Raw genomic sequence first — 23,770 nt, 5'->3', positions numbered from 1 at the left:
AAGCACCAAATTAAACAAGCTGTAAAGAAGCTCTATGACACTGATGTGGCTAAGGTCAACACTTTGATTAGGCCTGATGGAGAGAAGAAGGCCTATGTTTGACTTGCTCCTGATTATGATGCTTTGGATGTTGCCAACAAAATTGGGATCATCTAAACTGAGTCCGGCGGGCTAATTCTAAATGAAATAAATTTTTCTCACCAAAAAAAAAAAAAAAAGAACGACTTCACTGTAGCTCTTGCTCCTAATTATTCGCATGAAAGTTAACAAAGTTAGCTCATACAGTAATAAACTAAGAAAAGAGATTTGTATCTAAGTGACTCAGAATGGGTGACATCAGATCATGAATATGATAGTTGTAGTACCAGCAAGACATTTTCTGTATTAGTTTTTATATCATATACAATAATTTTGGTAAATATGTCTTGTATAAGAAAACATCAAAGCAACGTGTTATTTTGAGCAAAATATATACGACTGCAGGTGAAATGTCTAAGAAAATAATCTTAAGGTTATAATTTGACAAGTTTAAGAAAGATGAGCACACATACTATTTATTCATTCTGTGATGAGGAACTGGAAAAAAATGTTTACCATCAGAAGACTCGGTAAAAACATTTTGGGGATGAGTATTTGTACATACATACATGTTTGATAGAAAGCTACAGTCATTAAAAAGAAAGCATATCCATATTCATTATCATAAAATTATTTTTTAAAATGGATTACTAAAAAAGCAGAAAATTAAGTATGAGTAGATAAATATATAAAGTAACAGAAAATCTAAAAATAGCTGTTTAAAAATAAAAAGGAAAAATCTTAATGAGGAATATAGTATAAAATAAGAGCAGCAGAAATCAAAGATTTATTAACTACTTCAGGTTTTCCATCACAAAGAAAACAAAAACACTGAAAGTATCAGGAATTTAAATACATTTCAATGTTAAAATTTAATAATTCAAAGAGTTAGTAGAAAAAATTAATATGAGGCAACTTTTTTGCTGAAATATCGTGTCTTAATTACATTTTTTAAAAACTACCATACCTTTGAGGAAAAAAATAATCACTCTAAATGAAATATAATCTCATGAGAAAGTGCAGCCTCAAAGAGTAGAAAACACAAAACATAAGGGTGGCTAACAGAAGCACCAACAAACACAAGGCCATATTCAAAAGTAGTGTTAACTCATTCTATGCAAAATTAGAGCACAAAAATTCTATTAAGATTAATCATAAAGAAATTCTGAAGATTTTACTCAAATTCATAGAATGTAACATGGGTTAACAGAAGACCAAGGATTAGCTTCTTTATGATTATATTCCAATGAAAATGAAGTTTTTTTAGAAAACACCACCTCTCTACTCGTTATACATGATCTTATTTACTTCAAACAACTCCAAATAAAATTAAATCGCTTCAAAGAAAAAAATTGAAGCTCAACATCAAGAAGACAAAGATTTTCACCACCAACTGGTTAGTTGGCAGCACCATTACAGATGGAGGAGATTGAGGTTGTTAACAATTTCAGCTTACTTAGCTCCACTATCATACCTCTTGGCAACAGCAGTCAGGAAATCAAAAGACAAATTGCACTGGAGAATTCTGCTGTCAGGGACCTCTTCAAAGTGCTAAAAGTAATGATGTCAACCTAGGGACAAAAGTGCACCAGATCCAGGACACTGTCTTCACAATAACTTGCTATGCATCTGAGAGATGGACAATGAATAAGGATGACCAAAGAAGAAATGATGCCTTTGTGTTGTGGTGCTAGAGAGGAGTACTGAACATACTATTACATGGACAGCTAAGAGCAACAACAAGTCTGTCTTAGAGACAGTGAAATAAAATTTCTCCTTGGAGGCAAGGATTTTGAAGCTCCCTCTGACATACTTGGGGCACATGACCAGGAAGGACCAGCCCTTGGAGAAGGACATCACGCTTGGAAGGATGAAAGGACAGTGCAGGAAAGAAAGATCTCAAAATGAGATAGATGGGCACAGTAACTGAGGTAATGGGGGTAGGTATATTGTGGAGTTAGTGAGACTGGCTCTGGACGTAGGAGGTTCAGAGCTACTGTAAATACGGTTGCTATGAATCACATGCAACTCAAAAGCATATAACAAGTGGCACTGTGCATGTGGCTGTTAACCAAAAAAGTTGTTGTTATGTACCATCTAGACAGAATCAGCTCATAGCTGACCCTCTAGCTGTTTTTCAGAGGCTGTAAGTAAATCGTACAATAGGAGGCTGCCTGCGTTTATCTGGTAGAGCAGCTGGTGGTTTTAAGACATACATCTTGAGCGCCTTGGAAACTCTATGTATCAGGTCTATTCTGACCAACAGGGTTACTATGAGTCAAAAGCAATTCAATGACAATAAACTTGATATTTCTGGTTAGTGGGGGGAACCAAACACCTCAACAATGAAGTTATTCAAAGGAGCATACTGGAACTGACATTCCAATAGAAGACATTCAGAAATATTCCGGACAAGAGCATAAATACTGGGAAAGTTTATAACATCTAAAATAACTCTGAAAGCTACTAAAATATAAATATTCTGGAATGTTTATTACTTCAAACTAAAGGTACCTCATGTATATGTAACAAGCATTCCATGAAAATATATTTTCCTGCATAGTTACCATCTCTAAGAGAACATCAATTTACATTTCATAGCAATTTAATCTCCTTTGCATTAGGAAATATTCAAGAAAATTATAAATGTTTAAAACTTTATTAGTATGTTGTTGTTTTTTTTAATCAAAATAGTTCCTGTTCGAATACGAATTATAAAGCTTTTTGTCAGGTGAGGTACTTCTTGCAGAATAACTCACTCCACGCACAGTGCACTTCAACAGTAGAAAGCTAAAAAGGTGACAGCTGAGGCATGCCTTCACTTCTTTCCAGTTTCCAGAGTGTCATTTCAGAAATTCCTATATAACATGACAACTAGAATGTCTCCACCCATGAAAGAGATGAAGTAAGTTCATTGATAGCAGTTACAGGGAGATAAAGATTGTCTTTTTATGGTTAGCCAGTACATTAATGAAGATTAACTAAACACACAGGAAATACTGACAAGAGTCTCATGGTGAAAGTGTTTGAGGGAAAACAAATATTAAAATGTTTTTTTTAAAAAAACATCAGTTGCTAATGCAAGCATGATTCCTTTTCTAAACATCGAGAGATCTATTTTATCTTTAAAAATTTCTTTTAAAGTATGTTACATAAACTCCAAAATTACACTTGTATTGATAATCCATAATAAATTCCACTTAAAAATTCCAGATCCTCTAAGCCTTTGTTGCTTTGTTGCTGTTGTTATTAAGTGCCAGTGGAGTTGTGGGCGACTCTTAGCAACCCTATGAATGAAAGTCTTCAACACTTGTGTGACTTTCATCCTTTCTCCAGGTTCACAGGGTTTCTGGAGGCAACCTGTTACAGAAGTGGATGCCACTCCTGCTTCCAAGCTTGTTTTAATTGGGGAGCGCCACCAAACACTGTCCACCACGGGTAACTATTATCGCATTTGACACCTCAGTGTCACAGTGTTCAGCTTCGCAGCAACCACAAGTTACCTCTGTACAGCAAGTGGACAGATCAGGGCTGTAAGTTGGTTGCATAATTTTATTGGGATGTTTGTAAATTCTGATATATTTACCTATTACAAAAAATGTCATTAATTTGTTTTCTGTGAACACTGTTCTTCACAGAATAGTCCATGTCGTTTTCTATTTTCTTTACATTTGCTAAAATAAAATGCAGATGTCCAAAGGGAGTTAAAGAGAGATGGGTCAAAATCCATTTTATGGAATTAGCCATATTGTTTAGGGTAAAAAGATGGTTTAATAATAAGGAGCTGTGCTGCCAACTCAAAGGTATGATGTCAAATATACCAGCTGTTCCATGGGAGAAAGATGGGCAATCTCCTACTGTGTGAGTTGCTATCTTTGAAAACCCAATGAAGGTGAGCTATTTGACTGTACACAACAACCATAAAAGCAAGTAGTGTATAACTGTAAAATGTAAAATATATAAACAGTGTGTAAGCGTAAGGTAAAAACATTCAGTGTGCCTGAATGATCAAGCAAGTCCACTTTTTGCTCTGAGCTATACTTTAAAGAATAAATTAGAGAAATAAATTCCAGAGAAAAATTGTAACATGAACAAAAAGCTTATGGATGATATGTATGCCTACCTAGACAGAAGTATATATATAAAAGGCAATGGCTCCCAATACCATTTAACTCCAGCAGCAATGACAAAGTTTAACAGGATGGCAAGCAATAAATATTGGAGAAGACGTGGAGAGACTAGAACTTTCATTCATTACTAGTGAGCTTGTAAAATGGTACAATCACTCTAGAAGGCAGTTTGGTATTTCCTGAAAAAAACTGAACATAGAAATCTCATATGATGCCATTCCACTGCTAGATATATACCCCAAGGAAAACAGAACTGAAACGAGATTTATTTTTACACCTATGTTCACAGCAGCATTATTCACAATAGCAAGAAAATGGAAACAGTCCAAATATTCACCAATAAATGAATGAAGAAATCACAGTACATTCACACAATGCAATTATTAGGTAGTCCTAAGCAGCAATGATTTTGCAAAATACTATAGAACGTGGGAAAGTCTAGAGAGCATTATGGTGAGTGAACTCAGTCCCATAAAGACAAAGACTGCATAAGACCATTATTGTAAAAAATAGAAGGAATAGAAGGTCAACAAGTAAGATGTGTGTAGAAGTCCAAAAGGCGAAAGGGGAAAGGAGAGAAGGGAAAGCACTAGGATGACTGAGTTTGTTAGGCAGAGGGAGGGGATGAAGGAATTAGGAAAGATCCAACAGGGACCTGAAAACACATGGTAAAAGTAGGCATTAATTAATAATGGTGATTAACTTTATAAGCCACAATGTGCATGAAGGATAACATGAAACACAATGTGAATCAAAGAAACAAAGAAATACTAGATTAATTTTGTGTGCAAAAGGAAAAGGGGAAAAAAAGGCAGTGGCTCCCAAAAAGAGCTTTCATCAATCTCCTAAATCTTTACAGATTTCGACCCCCTTCCTTACTAGGTAATCAGGGGCTAGGCCCACTAATAATCTGGTGTGCTGCACTCATAACCAAAAGGGTGGCAGTTCGAATCTACAAGTCACTCTTCAGGAGCTCCTCCCTGTAAGATTTACAGCTTCAGGAATTCTGTGGAGGGTGACTATGAGTCAGAATTAATTTAACAGTTACATTTTTACTATTGCTACTGAATAGAATTTCTTTTATAATGAGGATCATAGGTGACCAGGTTGCTCTTAATGACTTTGCATGTTTTTGTTATGTGCCTTTGAATAGCCTGTGACTCATAGTGACCCTATGTACAAGAGCCCTAAAACCTGCTCTATCCTGTGCCAATTTCACTGTGTCTGACACACCTACTTCCCATTACCCCAATCACTGAATCAGAAAGGGTCTTCCTCTCTCGTGCTGTCCTTCCACCCTCCCAAACATGATGTCCCTTTCCAAGGTCTGGTCCCTCCCTGCAACATGCCCAAAGTATGTGAGACAAAGCTTCAGAATCCTTGCCTCCAAGGAGCAGCTCAGCTTCACCCTCTCCAGGACAAACCTGTCTGTTCTCGTAGCAGTCCATGGTATATTGAACACTCTTCTCCAGCACCACAGCTCAAAAACATCAATTCTCTATCATCTCTAGTCACTGTCTAGCTCTCTGACAGAGAACAGCAGAGTCCAGCACAGCACGTAACTGCAAAGATTATAGCCCAGATTGGGGGCACCTTAATCTCCAGCCTGATGTCATTGCTTTTCAGTACTCTGAAGAGGTCCCTGACATCTGACTTTCCCAATGCAATTCATCTCTTGATTTCCTAGCTTCTGGTATCAAGAGTGTTGACTGTGGAGCCAGGCAAACTAAAACTGTTAACAATCTCAATCTCTTCATCATCCATAATGCTGCTGCCAGTTGGCCCAGTGTTGATAATCTTTGTTTTCCTGATGTTGAGCTTCAATCCATATTGAAGGCTGCAGTCCTTGACCTGCAGTAAGCACTTCAGGTCCTCCTCAGTTTCAGCAAGCAAAGTTATGTCATCTGCATAACACAGGTTGTTGATGACTCTTCCTCCAGTTCTGATGTCACATTTTTCCTCATAGAGCCCAGCATCCTGGAGGATCTGTTCTGCATACAGACTGAAAAGGTGGTGGACCTGCTTCCCAGTTTTGAACCATGCAGTGTCTCCTTGCTCTGTTCTGACAACTGCCTCTTGGTTCAAGCATAAGTGTCTCATAAGCACAATCAAATGTTTTGGGATTCCCATGCTTCTCAGTCAGCCACAGTTAAATAGCATAATTAAAATTAGCCTATCTTCTTTTAATCACTGATATTTTTAAGCATTTCATTGGTTTATGATAGGAAATTTTTAGAAACAACAATAAGAGAGATAATATGGTACAGGATCAGTAAGTCTCTATCTGCTGTGCACAGGTCATTATAAATCATAGTCAATGGCACTTAACAACAATAAAAAAGAATTCAAATTGGACTCTTTTACAGTAAGTAAATATTCAACTGCCTATTTCTTCTTAAGACCTATAATAAAATTTGGCTGAATTTTGTAAAATTTGATAAATATTCTTATAGTATGGATACACTCATTCAATTGAAATCAAACATAATTTCATTAAAATATGCTTGAGTAATTCAGAAATTCTATTAACATTTCATGTAATGTCCCAAGTGCCAATTATAAATACCAACGATCACTATACATAAATTATAGGATAGCAAACATAATTGTAGTTACAAGTTGTGGTAATTTGGGGGTTTATTTCCTATCAGATATGGGCTTGTCTATCATTTACCTCTTTTCTTTAAAAGATTGCAAGACTGTGTTTATGTGGGTAAAAATTTTACCATGAAGAAGTACATAAAAATGCCTGCAGCAGTAACATGAACATATGTTACTGTCATCGGTACATAACACTGAGTCAGAACCAACTCATGGATGATTTTTTAGTGGGTTTTCAAAGTTTATAAATACAAGAGGAGAAAAATTTTTCCACAGGGCAGCTAGTGGATTCTAAAAGGCTACCTTTGAGTTGCCCATTCAACACCTTAACCCCTAGGCCACAAGAGCACTCTCCCGGTGGATTTAAACTGCCAGAGAAGTAGAGTCTTTGAGTTAGCAGTTCAACTCCTTAATGGACTATGTTACTAGAGTACCATTTCCACACAATACAGTGAGGGAAAAAATAATCTTTGTAGTTAAAATTGAAGAAAGATTTTGCATTCTGATGTTAATTTAGATATAATATTACTTTTAATTATAAAGGAATGCATCTTAATTATAGGCATACCTTTGAGGTATTGCAGGTTTGGTTCCACATAACTGCTATAAAGTGAGTATAATCAGAAAGTGAATCATATGACTTTTCTGGTTTCCCTGTGCATGCAAAAGTTATACTATATACTATATTCTACTAAGTGTGTAACAGTATTGTGGAAAAGCCTGAAATACTGTGATAATTATAAAAATGTGAGAGATACAAAATGATCACATATTGTAAAAATGACACCAGCAGACTTGCTAGTTAGGTGGTTGCCACAGACCTTCAATATGTGAAAAGCACCCTAACTGTAGTCACAAATAAAATTAAATGAAATGAGCTATATCTGAAGTTTTAAAATCATTAGCTAGCTAGAAAAAAATTACTAATATGTATTTCTAGATTATTTATAGGAAAATGTTCAAGCTGTCAGTCGCCAATATGACTGAAAACTGTAAACTACTTCCTTCTCCATTTCAAAGGAGATGACTTGTGCCAATGGTTAAGTATTTGACTACTAAAATGAAAGGCTAGTGGTTTAAACCTATGTAGAAAGCCACATGGAGGGTAGTTCTATTATGTACACTCTGGTCCACTTTGAAGCAGAATCAACTAAGGGCAAGTCTTTTATTGGAGTTCCTGGTTAGTGTAAAAGGTTAGCATGTTTGGCTGTTAACTGAAAGATTAGAGGTTCAATTAGAGGAGCGCTTCAGAAGAAAGGCTGATCAACGTCCAAAGAAAAGAGTCATTAAAAGCTCTTTTGGAGCACAATTCTACTCTAATACTCATGGGGTTGCCACAAGTCAGAAATGACAGAATAGTAACTGGGTTTTAATACACATCTAACAACTTGGGGGAGGGGGCAAGGGGAAATGTTGGAAGAAGAGTAAAGAATATAGCTTTTACACTAAGCCAAGGACTCTGTCTTTGAGAATAACCCTTATAGCAGTACGGGTCTTTGCTGTGCAACAGGCAGGGCATATATGAGACTTTGTCTTGGTGAGTGGGAAAGACTTCCTCCTAGGATGCAGATACTAACTAATTAGGCTCAGGAAACAAAATTTAGCCTATAACACTACAAACAAACACGGATACTCAGAAGGCTTCCTAAGTGACAAGGAAGAGTAAAGTATGACTTAGGACACAGAAGCCCCACACTAGGAACCCTTCCAGGCCTTGTCTTAGGTATTTTGTATTATTTTTGGCTTTACTAAACATAGTCATAAGTATGGTATAAGTTCCGTGAGATGTTTCAAACCAAAAAAAAAAAGAAGGAGTCAGCAGGTCAAAAAATAAGGTTGGTGTACAGACTCCAAGTGAGATGTTTCAAACAAACAAAAAAATGGAAGGAGTCAGCAGGTCAAAAAAAATAAGGTTGGTGTACAGACTCCAAGGCTGTGGCAGATGGGGGGGGGGGAAATTAATTTAAAAAGAGAGCGAGATGGTGGCCAGCAAATGAGACTGGGGTGTTCTATGGATTCTCCAAACTTGCAGCTGGAGTCTTCTTATGTGGCAGTCTGGAGAACAGTGACCATTTAACTTATAATATAGCTGTGTCACAGAGAAAGAAATCCATGGGTAGCCAGCAAGCAACAAAGATGCAGAAGCTCAAATTTAAGGACTGAATTAATCTAACCCACATTTTGGGAATTCAATTTATACTACTCCTTACCACGTCAATCTTTCAAAGTGGTGTCTCTCAATGCCAAAATCTCATCTTTTCAACACAACTACAGAACACTATAAACTTAAAAGAAAAACAGAATAAAAGACATTTCTTACAGATGAAGAAGTAATGAAAACAGCAATTTTGGAAAGTGTCAAGAAGGGGCATGTTATAGCAGTAACAAACCAATGTTCTCATTCAAAAATTAAAAAAAAATTCAAAACATTTATCTTTTACAAAGAAAAATCTGTTGAAATTACAAGCATTTTTCTTATATATTATTCTTTTATGAGAATAGCTAACAAGTAATGAAAAACAACAGTTCTGTCCCATCTAGTGCTTCTACCCAACTACTAAAAATTGCTCAGTCACAGCTTTCAAGCAAACTAGCTCAAACACATGAAAAGAGGGGCTTGGTAATGACACTACAAAGTCGGACCAAAAAATTATTGCCAGGAAGCACACAGGCAGCTACTGCGGAGAAATAACAATAGTAGAGTAGACACTGGTGTCCTCCTAGCACATTCCAAAATTGGCTAGGGCTATTCAAGGAATTCTTTGCAAAAAATAACAAGTTTGGGATAGGAAATTCTGCATTTGGGTTTATGGGTTGTATTTTTTAAATATTTATGATAAGTGAAGCAAGTTGTTTATGTAAATAAATTTTTTCTTTTATACTGTTTTACTTACAAAGTTCGTATACATTGTTTTTCATACCAGATCTTTCCCATTTCCTTTATCTACCCTTCCTTTAATCCATCAAATTATGCAAATGAATTTAAAAGTGCCATGGTCATCACTGCTGATTTCAGAAGATTTTTGCTGAAATCAAAGAACACCAGAAGGATGTCTATATATTTTATTGACTATGCAAAGACACTTAACTGTGTGACTCAAAACAAACTATGACTAATGTTTGGAAGAATGGGAATTTGACACTTATAATTGCTCTCAGGAAAAATCTATACTAGATCAAGAAACGATTGTCAGAACAGAGCAATGGAACATTGCACATTTTAAAATCAAGAAAGGTGTGTGCCAAGGCTATTATGTTTTCTGCATACCTATTCAACTTGTAGCTGAGTAAATCACTTGAGAGTTGATTTTATGAGGAATGTGACATCAGGATTGGAGGAAGACACATCAACAACCTGTGCCATGAAGATGGTACAACTCTGCTTGCTAAAAGGGAAGAGGACTTAAAGCACTTGCTGCAAAAGATCAAGGATTATAGCCTTCAATATGGATTACAACTCAACACCAAGAGCACAAAAATCCTTACCACTGGAACAAAAGGCAACATCATGATAATGGAGAAAATATTGAAGTTGACCTCAAAAGATGTACTGTATTAGGGAAAACTACTGTCATGGATGTCTCCAAAGTGCTAAAGAGCAATGCTGTCAGTTTAAAGTATACCTGACTCTAGCTATATCTTCTCAATTACTTGCTATGTATCTGAAAGTTGGTCAATGAGTAGGAATGACAGAATTGATGCCTTTGAGTTGTGGTGTTGGTGAAGAGTACTAATAGACTGCCAAAAGAATAGACAAGTCAGTCTTGGAGAAAGTGCAACTAGGGTGCTCCTTAGCAGCAAGGTAGGTCAAACTTCATAAACAGTAAAACATACTTTGGACATGTTGTTAGGAAGGGCCAGTCCTTGGAAAAAGACATGTGTGGAAAGGGGGAGAGTCAATGAAAGAGGAAGACCATCAAGGAAATGTATTGATAAAGTGACATTAACAGTAGACTCAAATATAGCAGAGTTCAGACCTGTTGTTCACATGGTCACTATTAATTATATTGGCCTACACAGCACCTGGGTAAAATATTTTCCTGTTTAAATTGATTTAAACAAGATGCAATCAAGTTTATTATTTTTTATAGGAAGGCTAAACAATAATATAGCCATTTTAGACCCCAAATTTAAAAGTCTGTGCAAGATCTGTAAGAAATTTTCATGTTTCCTAAATACAAAAGTTTCCAAAAACATTTACCAAGCACCTAATAAATGCAAGAACAACCTATTTACAAATCTGGATGTGAAAGTTTCAAAAATGTAACTCACAATATGAATGTAGCAATAGAACTACAAGCCTACTGTGAAGATAAAATACTCATACACCTTTAGTAAGCACCTACTAAGTACCAACCACCACTACAACAAAAAAACTAGCAAAAAACAAAACCATTGCTGTCTAGTTGATTCTGATGCAGTGACCCTTCAGAGCAGAGTAGGGCGGAGCAGAACTGCCCCAAAAGGCTTCCAAAGCTGTAACAATATGAAAATTAATGAAGGAGCAATTGTCCGGTTTGAGCATATCTTCCTCCTGAAGAGTAACTGCCAGGTTTGAACCACCAACCTTTTACTCAGTATCCAAGAGCTTAGCCACTAAGCCACCAAGATTCTTTGATTATGCACAAAACCAAAACCCAAACTCACTACTGTACAGTCCATTCTGACTCATGGCAACTCTCTAACCAGTTTTGATGGTTGTAAATTTACTTATGGGAGGAATCAGTCCATCTTACTCCCCAAGAGCAGCTGGTGTGTTCAAACTGCTTGAGACAAGCAGCCTTAAAGTGTATCCTTCACCCTTACTGCCATCAAGTCAGAACCAACTCATAAATGATTCCCCAGTGGGTTTCTGAAAGCTGTAAATTATACAAGAGGCTACTGTCCAAGTTTTGAAGAATCGCTGGTAGATTCCAAATGAGGTGTAGCATTTGGGTTAGGAGTACAACCTCATAAGGACTACACCCACAAAGCTCCCATCAAGTGAATTAAAACTCACTCACTCACTCATTCAACGCCATCAAGTCTGGACCATCTCATAGTTGGCCTTTCAGCAACTATCAATTGCATGGGAGAAGACTGCCTCATCTTTCTCGAGACTTCGGGAGCAACTAGTGGACTGAGTTGCCAGAGAGGCATAGCCTTTGAACTGTGAGGCAATTCCTAGGGACTATGCCACCAGAGTCCTTTATTGCCATTGAGTCAGAATCGACTCATAGCTGACTCTCCTGTGGGTTTTCAGAAGCTGTAAATCACACAGAATCTTTCTCCCAAAGAGTAGCTGGCAGATTCCACCTGGTTACCTTTGTGTTGGCAGTACAACTCCTTACCCACCCATCAGGTCACAAGAGCTATAGCATAAGCTACAGTTAAATGACAAAAAGCTTTAAATGGGTATCTAAAGAACGACACAATCAAATTGATATTAAGTAACTGTAATCTGATAGGAGCAGGAAGGATGGATGGAAAACCAAAGACGGAGGGAAAATAAAGATATAGCCATAAACCAGGGATAAAAGTAATAAAGGTAGAACTAGGTGAATAATAGGGAGCACTGGTTGCTTAGCTGGTTAAGGAACTGTGCTGCCAATTCAGAGGTACGTGGTTTGAACTCACTAGCTGCTCCAGGGGAGAAAAACAGGCAATCTCTTTTTGTGTGGTTTGTTGTTGTGTGTACCATAAAGTAGGAACTGAACCACAGCTGACCCTCCAGCAGGTATTCAGATGCAGTTAACTGAGCAGGAAGAGGCCTCCCATAATTCTCCAGTGGAGCAGCTGGTAGATCTGAACCACGTGCCTTCAGGACTGCAGCACAACTTCTCATCACTAGACCAACAGAGCTCCCTGTCTGAAAACTCGCTAGAGGGTCAGCTATGCATCAGTTCCAACTTGGCACATAACAATGACAACAACTAAATAATAAAAGTAGTAATGATACAATATAGGGAGTTAGAAAACTGATTAAATACAGATAGACAAGGAATGGAAATATTTAAACCATTTAATCTAGACACTGACAGAAATAAAGGCTTCAATCAGAAAAGTAGGTTTAAAAAGATATTTACAGTTTCTTTTAGGCTGATTTTAAAGTTCTTGACATTGAAAAAACATTTTCAAACAACTCAACGGTGGCCTAGTAGGAGCTATGCTGCAATCCTAAGGGCAAGTGGTTCACATCCACAAGCTGCTCTGTGGGCAAAGGATGGGCTATCTCCTCCTATATGATTTAAAACCTCTCAACACCCACTAGAGTCAGTTATGAATCAGTTTCGATTCTATGGCAGAGAACAGTAAAACTAAATTAATGGCCAAAGGATGTTAGCTACACCTAACAAAATGAAAAATATGTAACTGTATCAATACACTTGGTACTGGAAGATCAGATGTATTGCACTGGGCAATCTCACTGTCAGGAATCCCTTTAAAGTAATGAAAAACAATGATGTTACTTTAATGACTAAGAAACACTTGACTCAGGACATGCTCTTTTCAATTACTTGCTATGCATTTAAGTGCTAGGAAATGAGCAAGGACAGAACAACTGATGCCTTTGAACTGTGGTGTTTGAGAAGAGTACTAAATATCTCATGGACTGCTAAAAGAGCAAACAGGTATATCCTGGAGAAGGAGTAGGCAGAGTGCTTCTAAGAGGAAAAGATGATAAAGCTTCCTTTCAAATACTTTGGGAATGTTGTTAGGAGAGGCTATTTCTTGAAGAGAGACATCATGTGGAGGGACAGCAAAGAAAACTAAGACCCACAACCTGAGGGACTGGCACCAGTGACTGCAGCAATGAGATCTAGTGTGTCAGAGACTGTGAGGATGGCACTGGATAGGGCAGGGTTCAGATCTGTTGTTCCAAGGGTTGCTTGAGTCCTACTAGCAGCACCTAATAACAACAAAGTAACTTTAAAAAAGACAAAAGTAGATTGTTACATTGTTGCTATATACCATCAAGTCAGAAGCAACCACAGCTGACCCTCTAGCAGGTTTTCAGAGCAATAAATTCCATGGGAGATGATTGTCCATCTTTCCCCCAGAGCAGGTAATGGATTTGAACCACATGCCCTTGGGGTAGCAGAGCATGTCTTTACTACATGACTACCAAAGCTCAATTAAAAGTAGACAGATTATATAAATTATTTAAAACTATGAAAATCAGTACTGACACAATAAGCATGGTTTGGGGGTGAGGGGTGGGGAACCACAGGTCTCACATACTTTGGGCCTGCTGCTAGAGGAGGCTATTCCTTGGAGAGAGAAAGGCAAGGGGTGGGTGAGATAGCAAGACCCTCCACCAGGTGGACTGACACAGGGACTGCTGGAAATGGCTCTAGTGTGTCAGAGATTCGGAGTATGGCACAGGATAGAACAGGGTTCAGATCTGTTGTTAATAGTGTCACTATGGATTATAATTGACTCAATGGCATCTAACAACTAAAAAGAACTTCAAGATAAGTCACTGTGTAGTGCAAAAGGTTAAGAGCTGGAATACACTCACAGTTGCCTTGGACAAAAGGCTTGATGAGCTACATCCAAAAATATTCAGCCACTGAGCATTATCGGGTAGAATTGTACTACGACACCTATGACAATGCCTTAAGTCATGATCAACCTGAAAGTAAATGTTTCATTATTAAGATTAAAATTACAATATATTTACTATTAAATCAATACAGTTATGCACTGTCATGTTTTTAGTCACCATTTGACCATACAGAAGTCCACAGTCATGGTCCAATAAAGTACAGACATTTAAACTGGACAGCAGGATGTACTAACTGAATAGCTTACTGCACCAACACATCTATCTAAAGCCTCCTGTACACAAAGTGACTTCGCTGCCAGACATACTGTCTCTTAAAATGTTAGTTATTTTCTGCTTAAAATTCTTTCAAAAATATTACCAAAAAAATGCATTTATGGCTCCTAAACACAGCAAACCTAGAGCTAGTGATTGCAGTATCAAGAGGCAAAAGAAATACACATCCTGAAATGAAATAATATTAAACACCACAGAAGTAGAAAGTCATTGAACAGTAATGCTTGCGATTTAGACATGCCACACTTGATAATCACAAAAATCCTCAAAAAATAAAGAAAAGATTTTCCAATTTGTAAACAACTGGCTCTACAGAAAGCTACAGGGCTAATAAAAATGTAAGAGAGATGTATATCAGATATGGGGGAGAAATGCTAATGATATGGATGGAGGACAAGACATAAAAGTGAATTCCTCTCAGCTCACTGAGGACCACTGCTAAGGTAGAATGCTTGTCCAACATGTTGAAAGGAAAAAGATCAGGCTACAATATGGTGTTTCATACATTCTCCAAATGACATAACGTCCTATTTCACAGACCATATCACAGACGTTAAGCAATGCATGACTGTACTTCGTATCAAGAGAAAATGAGTAACTGGAAATGAGTAACTAGAGCTCTTGAGAGGTAAGTAAGAGCTGAAAAAGTGATTTAAAATTAACTGATAGAGAAAGCAAATAAGATTTTAAGGCAAAACCAAAAGTCTAGAATAACCTATAGATTTGAAAGCTGTTAGGGAAAAAAATCTCAGATTTGCTTTCATGAATATTGTTATTAAAAAACTGCAATACAGCTTTATATCGACAACCTTATTACTCAAATTGTACCTAGTACTGCAGAGTCCAATCAGCCTCCTAAAGATCATGCATACCAAAACTCTCCTAGGTAGCTATAAAATCAAAAGTTGATTACTGCCCACTGATAAATAAAAATCTACTCCAGACTTCAGTTCCAGATTTTGGAAATTACAGTACTGTACACTACTGAGGGGAAAAGGCCATTCTTGAGAGCAAGATAAGGAAAGTGACAAGAAACCTGGCTCTCTAAATGGATAGCATACAAAAAGAACAGCTGAAGAAATAGTTTCTAATGAAAGTACAAGCTAAACTATAAAGAAATCTTTAAATGCTTATATTGAAAATGTAAGCAAAATGATTAAGAAGTGTATTTGTATGTTGTGAAGTATCTAAAATTTTTCTTCTGAAAATGAAATTTAAGACACTTGATGAAGTAAATTAATACCTCAAAAGGCTAATAATCTGGTCAAAACAGCATAGGTATCTGAGCTCTTCTGAGAAGTTAAATTTAAAAAAACCAACCAAAAAAACCCTATGATTGGACCATTTCAGGTTTTACAATTCAAGGTTTAAAGCAAGTAGGAATCAGAACATCATTTAACAGCTTTAATTTTTTTGTTCTTTTTTTTTAAAAAAAAAAAAAACCCAAACGCTTTTATCACCTTTTATTATCTGTAGTCCTTGAATTTTCTCAAAGTTTAAACTCCTTGCTCTTACAGACACATGGGGGGAGGGTTGGAGTACAAGAAGATTTGATAAATGAGAAATACCAAGTGAAGAAAACTTTTAATGCTTGATATTTTAAAGACTCTCGTTTCACTGATCTAAAGAACATGCAGATAGAAAACTTACAAATAATGACAATACTATACAAATTATTTATTAATAAATTTAGAAACTTAAATACTTGTCATCTAAAACAAAATACTGAGTAAAGACTCAGCTTGTATAATGTCTAACTAAACACTGAAGTAATTACTGAGAAAGAAATTGGTTAACTCTTGCATGATAAGAAATAGAAGTCTTGCAACATTGTACAGATGTAAAGAAGGGAAGAGAGAAACCTTGAAAAGCTTGTTAAGTGTACTTTTTTTCCCCCATACGCACCCAGTATCACATTAATGCACTGGTTTTATCTTCCTTCAATCCAATACAACTGGGTTCTTTACAACAGTGATAAATTTAAATTTTTACTTAGCAATTTTAATAAGACATACTGATGTAAGAAATTATACAATTATCCTGACCTCTGGATACAGTCAAAGTTGTATTTTAAAAATTATACCTGAAAAAAATTTGAAGATTCATCTTACAATATCGTAACTACAATGCCATTCTGAATGTCAATTTTTTTTTTCATTTTCAAAGTGATGGTTTAGAATCTCAAGTATGCTTTGCCTTAAAATAAACCAATTAAGGTTTCCTTGACTTTAAAGAATCAAAATTAGTGTAACTGAGAAAAAGTTAGAGCTACACCCTTTCTGTGTACCACATTCTGAATTCCCTATTTATCCAGCAATTTGTCAGTCATTTCAATTCATCCAGTCAACTCTGTAAACAAAGGCTATAAGCCAACTGTGATAAAGAATTCAATTAAGTAAAACGTAAAATGGTCATCACTCACTTCAAAAGGAAGGAGCAAAAGAAAAAAATGCTACCACACACCTCTTTCAGAAAGACAACATGCTAATATCGTTGAAATAAAAAAATTTTTATGTTTCAACCTCTCAAACAAGTTTTTTTGCTACAGTACTATCTTCCATATACAACCAATTCTCAAAAAGTTCACAAAATCTTTTCATTGTCGAGGAAGTTACTGTTTTAAGGTCGTTTCCCAGTAATTGTTGCCAACTAGGAAAATGGAAATGTCTTGTTACCTACTAACACCACTTCAAGGGGAGGGGGGGGATTGCTTTTCTTGCAGAACCCTACGTGGTTGTGTTGCTTTTGGCCTGTTAAAGGCAAAGCAACATTATCTCTGGATTGCCAATAGTTTCTCCTTATTTGGCTAACATTGAGAGATCCCGATCAGACTACTATAAAACTTTAACATGTCCAAAGCATCCATTTTGAGAAAACTTTGTGACCAGTTTTCCGTTTCTTCCCACCCTCAAAACGGGCTTTTAAAAGAATGTCCTGTATTTATTTTCCACTTCTGACCCCAGTGCATTTGCCCAGGAGCTGAGAGTGAAGGTTCTTGGACAATGCGGCAAACTTCACCGAGTCCCAGACTTCAGACAAATGTACAGGGGCCAGAGGTGGGTCGACGAGTACTTCTGACCGGTCACTTCCATCCCCTCCTTTTCAGGAGGGGCGAATCACACAATTACACTCTCTTTTCCCCCTCCCCAGTGAGCAAATGCAATAAAAGAGAAAACAGGAAATCGTTCGCTCAGGGTTCTCAGCTTAAGGCTCCTGATTACTATTATCATTATTTGCAATCAAGTCCTAAAAGTACGGCAAATCCAATGTCCACCTATGAGCCAAAGAGGTCCATCTACCCAAGTGTCCTTAAATGCGTGGTTGTAAGTTGTTTCCTTCGGCACTTCCCTCCCCCAAATAAATCTCTGACAGCGGGGCCCAAGCACCACCTCATTACACTACTACGCCCCGTCTCGACCCCAGATCCTAGACACACGTCCACAAATGGCAGCAGGGCCCCAAAGCCAGTCTTGGCCCCGGAACACCACCAGTTCACAACTGGTCACAAGTGGTCAGAAGGGGGCCTCAGCGCAGGACCCTCCCAGGGCCGGTTCCCTCCCTCCCTCCGTCGCGGGAAGCCGCCCCCTCACCCCGCAGCAGGGAGCCTCCAGAAGCCCTCCAGCCTCCAGGCCGGGAGCGGCGGGGAGGCCCTGGCAGGAGGCCTGAGGAGCCCCGCTGCCTCGGCGGAGCGCGCGCCCGGGTGTACAGACCTGGTGCAAAGCCGTGAGCCCGTCCACATTGGCGTAATTGATGTCGGCGCCGCGGTGCAGCAGCTTGAGGACTTCGTCCGTGTCGCCGCTGGAGCAAGCAGCCAGGAAGACGGCGCCATCGTCGAACTTCACCTTGGTCTTCTGGCGCTTCACCACCGGCGGCTCGAGGTCTGTCTCGGAGCCGATCCAGCGCTTCAGCTGCTCGTTCCGCTTCTGCTTCGCGTCCGCCATCTTCATCCCCTCTCCTGCCGCCGGGTCTTCTTATCGCGAGGGGGGGAAGGGTGAGGCGGAGAGGGAAAAGAGGGGAGGCAGGGGGTGTGTGACTGTTTCTATGAGCGCGGGCCAGAGCAGGGCTGGGAACCCGGAGGAGACGCTCGAGACTTCCAGTATCCCACAGAGCACTGGGGCGGCGCGCCCGAGCGAGCGGACCTCCCTTCTTACCACAGAAGCCCTCCCGCCCCCGGCCGGGCAACCCGTCACCGGCGGCGGCCAGTGTAACGTAACTTCGCGAGATCCGGCAGGGAGGCGCCCTTCAGGCCTTGCGCATGCGCGTTGAGCTTGTGCCCGTCCCAGGAAGAGCGCTCGGAAGAACTGCGGCGGGGGCGGCCGGGCCACCGGAGGGAAGCGGGTGTGGCTCGGGCCGCGGGGCCCTGGACCAACCTGGGAGGGCAGAAGGATGGCAGGAAGGTTGCCCTGCCCAGCTGCAGGCATGAAGGCCAGCAGTCGGACTGCGCAGCACCGCGGGGGCAGACCTGCCGAGTCGTTTGCTCAGTGCGGAAGATTTTCCTATTGGCCTACGTTATTTGAATCGAATAGGGGACAGGTTCTCCGCTTTTTTATTTTTTTCTTTCTAGGCACCCGAAACCATGTCAGTCTTACAGCTGAACAGAACCTTTTAAAAGTGAGGGTGTGCAGCTAAAGTCTTGGGAGGTAGTTCCCCCCACATCCCAGCCGGAGATGACTGGCTAGTGCCAAGGGTTGGGCTGCGGTCAATTGAGTGGCTTCCTGCCAACACCCAAACGTTCTGCTAAATGTCTTTCCTTTTCTGCTGAGTTTTGTTGTTGTTGTTTGAGGTTTTTGTTTTCCTCAAATTCTTATTTCGAGTCCTTCATTCCTTCTCTCAGTGTTTCAGGCTGCCTGGCAGTACTACGCTTGAGCTCAGCGAGGCTCACAGCCTTGTTACTGGTCCTGACCTTTTAAGGCATTTCTGATCCCTGCACCTTCTTTTTCGAAAAGACCTTCCTACTTCTAGTTTAAAAAATAAATTTAAATGATAACAGTCATTTAAACAATACATATTTAATACCCATAAACCAGTGAGCACGTTTTAGTAACAGTGAAGAGTGACATAATTATTTGTGCCACCTTTTGAGACCATTTTTTTTAAGAAAATCACTTTAAATTTTACTGTCGTAAAAAAGAAAAAAAAAAACCCTATTTTTGGTTTGTATGATCACACCGGAAATTTGCTATCTCCACCAACTGATGTTTTTCTAAATACCTCATTTTTTTTTGAGAGTGTTTAGAAACAAAATAAAAGTCATATCAGTGAAAGGAAGGTTAAAGATCATCTAACCTAAGTGCCCACCTTCATTTCACCTTGAAGCAGAATTAACGCTTATTCAACATACAGGATAGGCACTACTCAATCTAAAACCAAACCTACTGTCACGAATCAGCTCAATTCTGACCCGTAGCCACACTCAGTGCATCTGAACTGCCAACCTTTTGGTTAGCACCACATTACATAGTAAGTACACCACCACAACTTCTTCGTTATTGCTCTACATTCTAAGACTACATCAGTGAACAATAATAACTTTGCCTTCTCCCAGCGTAAGACTCTTTCAAGTAGACAGACTACAGCCTATCATACTGGGAAATAAAACCAAAATCTTAGGTGAGATCCTGTCTGTGAGACTGGCTCTTGAACCACAATAACTACTACAGAAATATACTCAAGTTCAAAACCAAATCGCATTACTATCTGAGTCAAATTCCAACTCATACCAGTAGAACTTCTCCAAGAAATTCCCTGTCAGTGTTTACTGAAGGAAGCTCTGGTAGCCTAGTGGTTAAGGAGTTGCACTGCCAGCCCAAAGGCACACAGTTCAAATTAACCAGCTACTTCTTGGGAGAAAGATGAGGAGTCTACTTCCATGCAATTTAAAGCCTCTAAAAATCCTCTAAAGAGTCAGCAATGAGTTGGATCTGACTCTATGGCAAATAACAAATCTTTACAGGAACAAACAGCCTCATTTTTCTGTGGGGACAATCATTAGTAAGTTTACCTCCAACCATTCACCCCCCAGCAGCTGGAGCCTTAATCAGGGTCCTTGTACTCCATATCCGAAAACCATACTGCATGCACTGTTACTAAGTAAGTTTCAACTCATAGCAACCTCCATTGAAATTCTGCACCTGAAAATTAAAGTTGGACAATTAATAAGCAAAGTTAAAAATTGATGCCTTTGAATTGTATCGGTAAAGACTAGTGAATATACCACATATTACTACAAGAACAAATAAATCAGTCTTTGAATAAATGCATCCAAAATACTCTTAGAAGCAAAGATGGTGAGGCTTTATCTCGTGTATTTTCACCATGTTATCAGAAGGGGCCAGTCTTTTTTGGGGGAAAGTCATGCTTGGGAAGGTCAGTGGAGGAGAAAAGGACACGAATTGACGTAGTGAATGCAGCATTGGACATGAGCACAGCACAGATGTTGAGGACAACACAGGAGAAGTTAGAGGTTTCTTTTGTTGTGCATATGGTTGTGCCTATGAGTCTGAACCAAATCAGTACCCTTTAACACATAAAACCTTTACAGGAAGACCTTACCTGTCTTTCCCTTGAGGATTAACTGGCAAATGAGTACAGCCAAATTTTAATTAGCAGCTGGATGTGTTAGGTGGCACAGGGCTTTCTAACCCAGATTAGAGATTGTAATGTCAAGATTTATTTTTCAAAATTACTTTCCTTGCCATTGGCTTTGACACATGTTTGGGTGGAGTCATATAAATAGAGTGGGCACCTGATCCATGCCATGGTCTTTTCAGTCACTTGCTATGCATCTGAAAGCTGGGCAATGGATAAGGATGACAGAAAATTGATACCTGTGAATTGTGGTGTTGGAGAAAAGTACTGCGTATCCCATGGACTTCCAAAAAACCAAACATAAGTCTTGGAGAAAGAGCACCCAGAATGCTTTTTATTTTTATTTTATTGGGAAAAACATATTGGGGGTACAAGGAGGTGAGGGTTGGGGGCAGAAGGGTGAGGATGGGCCGGGATGCAGTTGCAGAGCTGCACAGTTTGGTCAGTGGGGAGAGCAGGTGAAGGAAATGATGAGGGGCCAGTGGGGACCAGATGCTACAGAGGAATGACAAGCATTTTCCAATAGTAATTAAACCAACTGTCTTATTGATTTGGGAATTGGATGCCGACTCTCTGGCTTCTTCATGCTGAACAGGGGTGTAGATGTAAAGGGGGGAAGGAAGGACGCTTTATCACCTTACAGCTGCTTTGCCTTCTTGCTCTGTTAGAAGATATTTTCCTGTCATTTGCTCCCCTCTGGACTGCAAAGTGTTTTCCCAGGTGGGTCCAGTGGGGATGGCTGGTTGAACCCAGAGGCCCCATCCTCCTTTGCTTCCTTAGTTGTCAGTTGTATTTCCTTTTTGTCACTGGCACTGGGTTCAGGGTCAATTCTGGAGTAAAATTCAGAGTTAAGGTTACCTATAGGAAAGGGAGCAAACCTAGAGAGAACAAATTTGTGAGTTACAAATAGAAGGGCTTTGAGGGTGTTGCTTTCAGGTTTACTGGGGGGAGGGTGGCAGAAGGTGGCCTAGGTAACATTCTCTGGATACCCTAGGCATTCTTTTTTTTTTTTCTTCTCCTTCCCCACCCAGGGGTCAGACGGCACAATCTGGAGACTGAGGAGCTCACCCTGAGGGTCGCGATGGCTCTCCCCGAGCCGGGGGCCAAGGGCAGCCCATGTCGAGCAGGGCAACACCCCCCAGGAGCTGGCTGGTATACTCCCCCTCCGATTGCCCCTACCCCAGTCTGGTCCCCTCGCCTGACTGAGGACTCTGTGGTCAGGGATAGTGTTTCCAATTCCAGCACTGCCACTTTTACCCCCCCCCCCATAAGTGGTCATACTATATTTTGAAGTAGGTGTCACTGCCCTCCCCCTTTATATATGATAAAGGGAACCTGAGAATTGTGAATAGACTCCCCCCCAGGTCTAACCATCTTTTGGCAGAAGCATTCAACAGAACAAAATATGTGGTGCATTTACGATGTTGGTCCTCTTGTGCATGCTGCCACTGTTAAGGTCATCAGACTCACAGTGACTTTCAACAATCCATTGATAGGTAATTGTCCTCTTTGGCCTGTCCAATGCATAGGTAATCGTCCTCTTTTGCCTTTCCAATGCATAGGTAATTGTCTTCTTTGGCCTGTCCAAGGAAACCCAAAACCTGCAGATGGCAGGCATGCATCCCATCCCCCCACCTCCTACGCAAGTGGCCAGCGGGGTGCGTGCCCCCCCTCCCCAGCACAGGCGCCCCCCCCCAGTGCGGGCGGCCGTTGAGGGCGTGCCTCCCCAGCCCACCACACGGGCGCTTGGCGGGTGCGCAACCCCTCTTGTGCGGGCGGCCGGTGGGCACCTGCTTTCCCCACAGCCACCATCCTGGCTCCAAGAATTCTCTCCAGACCAAGTCCACCTTGTGGCAGTGTGGTGGCTTCACTGTACCAGTCTTGAGGAGGGCCGGTGCCCAGCATCCATTCTGGGTGAGGGAATCCATTCGTTCAGGCTGTGGAAGCCTCATGGAGCTACAGCGGCTGTGCGGCAAGGCACGGGCTCTTTGGGAGGGAGGGAGTTGGGAGCTATGAGACTCACTCCTTGAATTCCTGTTGTTGAGCCTCAATCTTCACTTAGGTCCAGTCATCAACTGTTTAAGTGTTCAATTATCAATAAGCCGAAGTCTGTGGAAGGCCATAATGGCCCTGCTTTAAGTGGTTCACTGCTCCCGCAGCTCATCATGCTGTCTCTGCCTCTGCCACCATCTTGGATCTCCCAGAATGCTTTTTAGAGGCAAAGATGGCAAGACTTCATTTCACATATTTGCGGCATGTGGCTAGGAAGGGCCATGGCAAGAGATACAAGGCTTGGAAAGGTAGAGTGAAAGATATGAAGAGCCTCAACAAGATGACTGACACAGTGACTGCAGCAATGGGCTTAAGTGGTTGGGGATGATGAGAATGGCACAGGATAGGACAGGTTTCATATTTGTTGTTCATAGGGTCCCTATGAGTTGTACTCCACTATATGGCCCTAACAACAAAAAGTCCACAGTGGATGGACTACTGTTGCCATTCCACAAGGTTTAAATTGAGCAAGGTTAGCAGCAGAAATTTGGGAATCTTA

The 23,770-nt window shown here is 40.0% G+C and overlaps 1 protein-coding gene across 3 annotated transcripts in view; it reads right to left on the bottom strand.

Annotated features, from left to right (window-relative positions):
* The window catches only part of PPP1R12A (protein phosphatase 1, regulatory subunit 12A), a 176,724-nt gene extending 158,132 nt beyond the window's left edge, over nucleotides 1-18,592 (bottom strand). For 2 of the 3 annotated variants that reach the window (XM_006882545.1, XM_006882546.1), the window contains exon 1: nucleotides 18,342-18,592. In XM_006882545.1, the coding sequence (XP_006882607.1) occupies nucleotides 18,342-18,578 (237 nt within the window). In that variant the 5' untranslated portion in view covers nucleotides 18,579-18,592. The remainder of the gene's footprint in view (nucleotides 1-18,341) is intronic. The other variant, XM_006882547.1, reaches the window with a different exon arrangement.
* Nucleotides 18,593-23,770: the final 5,178 nt, after the last annotated feature.

The sequence above is a fragment of the Elephantulus edwardii genome, unplaced genomic scaffold, assembly GCF_000299155.1.
Source record: "Elephantulus edwardii isolate Elephantulus edwardi_28Jun2011 unplaced genomic scaffold, EleEdw1.0 scaffold00021, whole genome shotgun sequence".
Classification (NCBI taxonomy): domain Eukaryota; kingdom Metazoa; phylum Chordata; class Mammalia; order Macroscelidea; family Macroscelididae; genus Elephantulus; species Elephantulus edwardii.
Note: the sequence above shows the minus strand (reverse complement) of the source record. Positions and strands in the feature narration are given on the sequence as shown.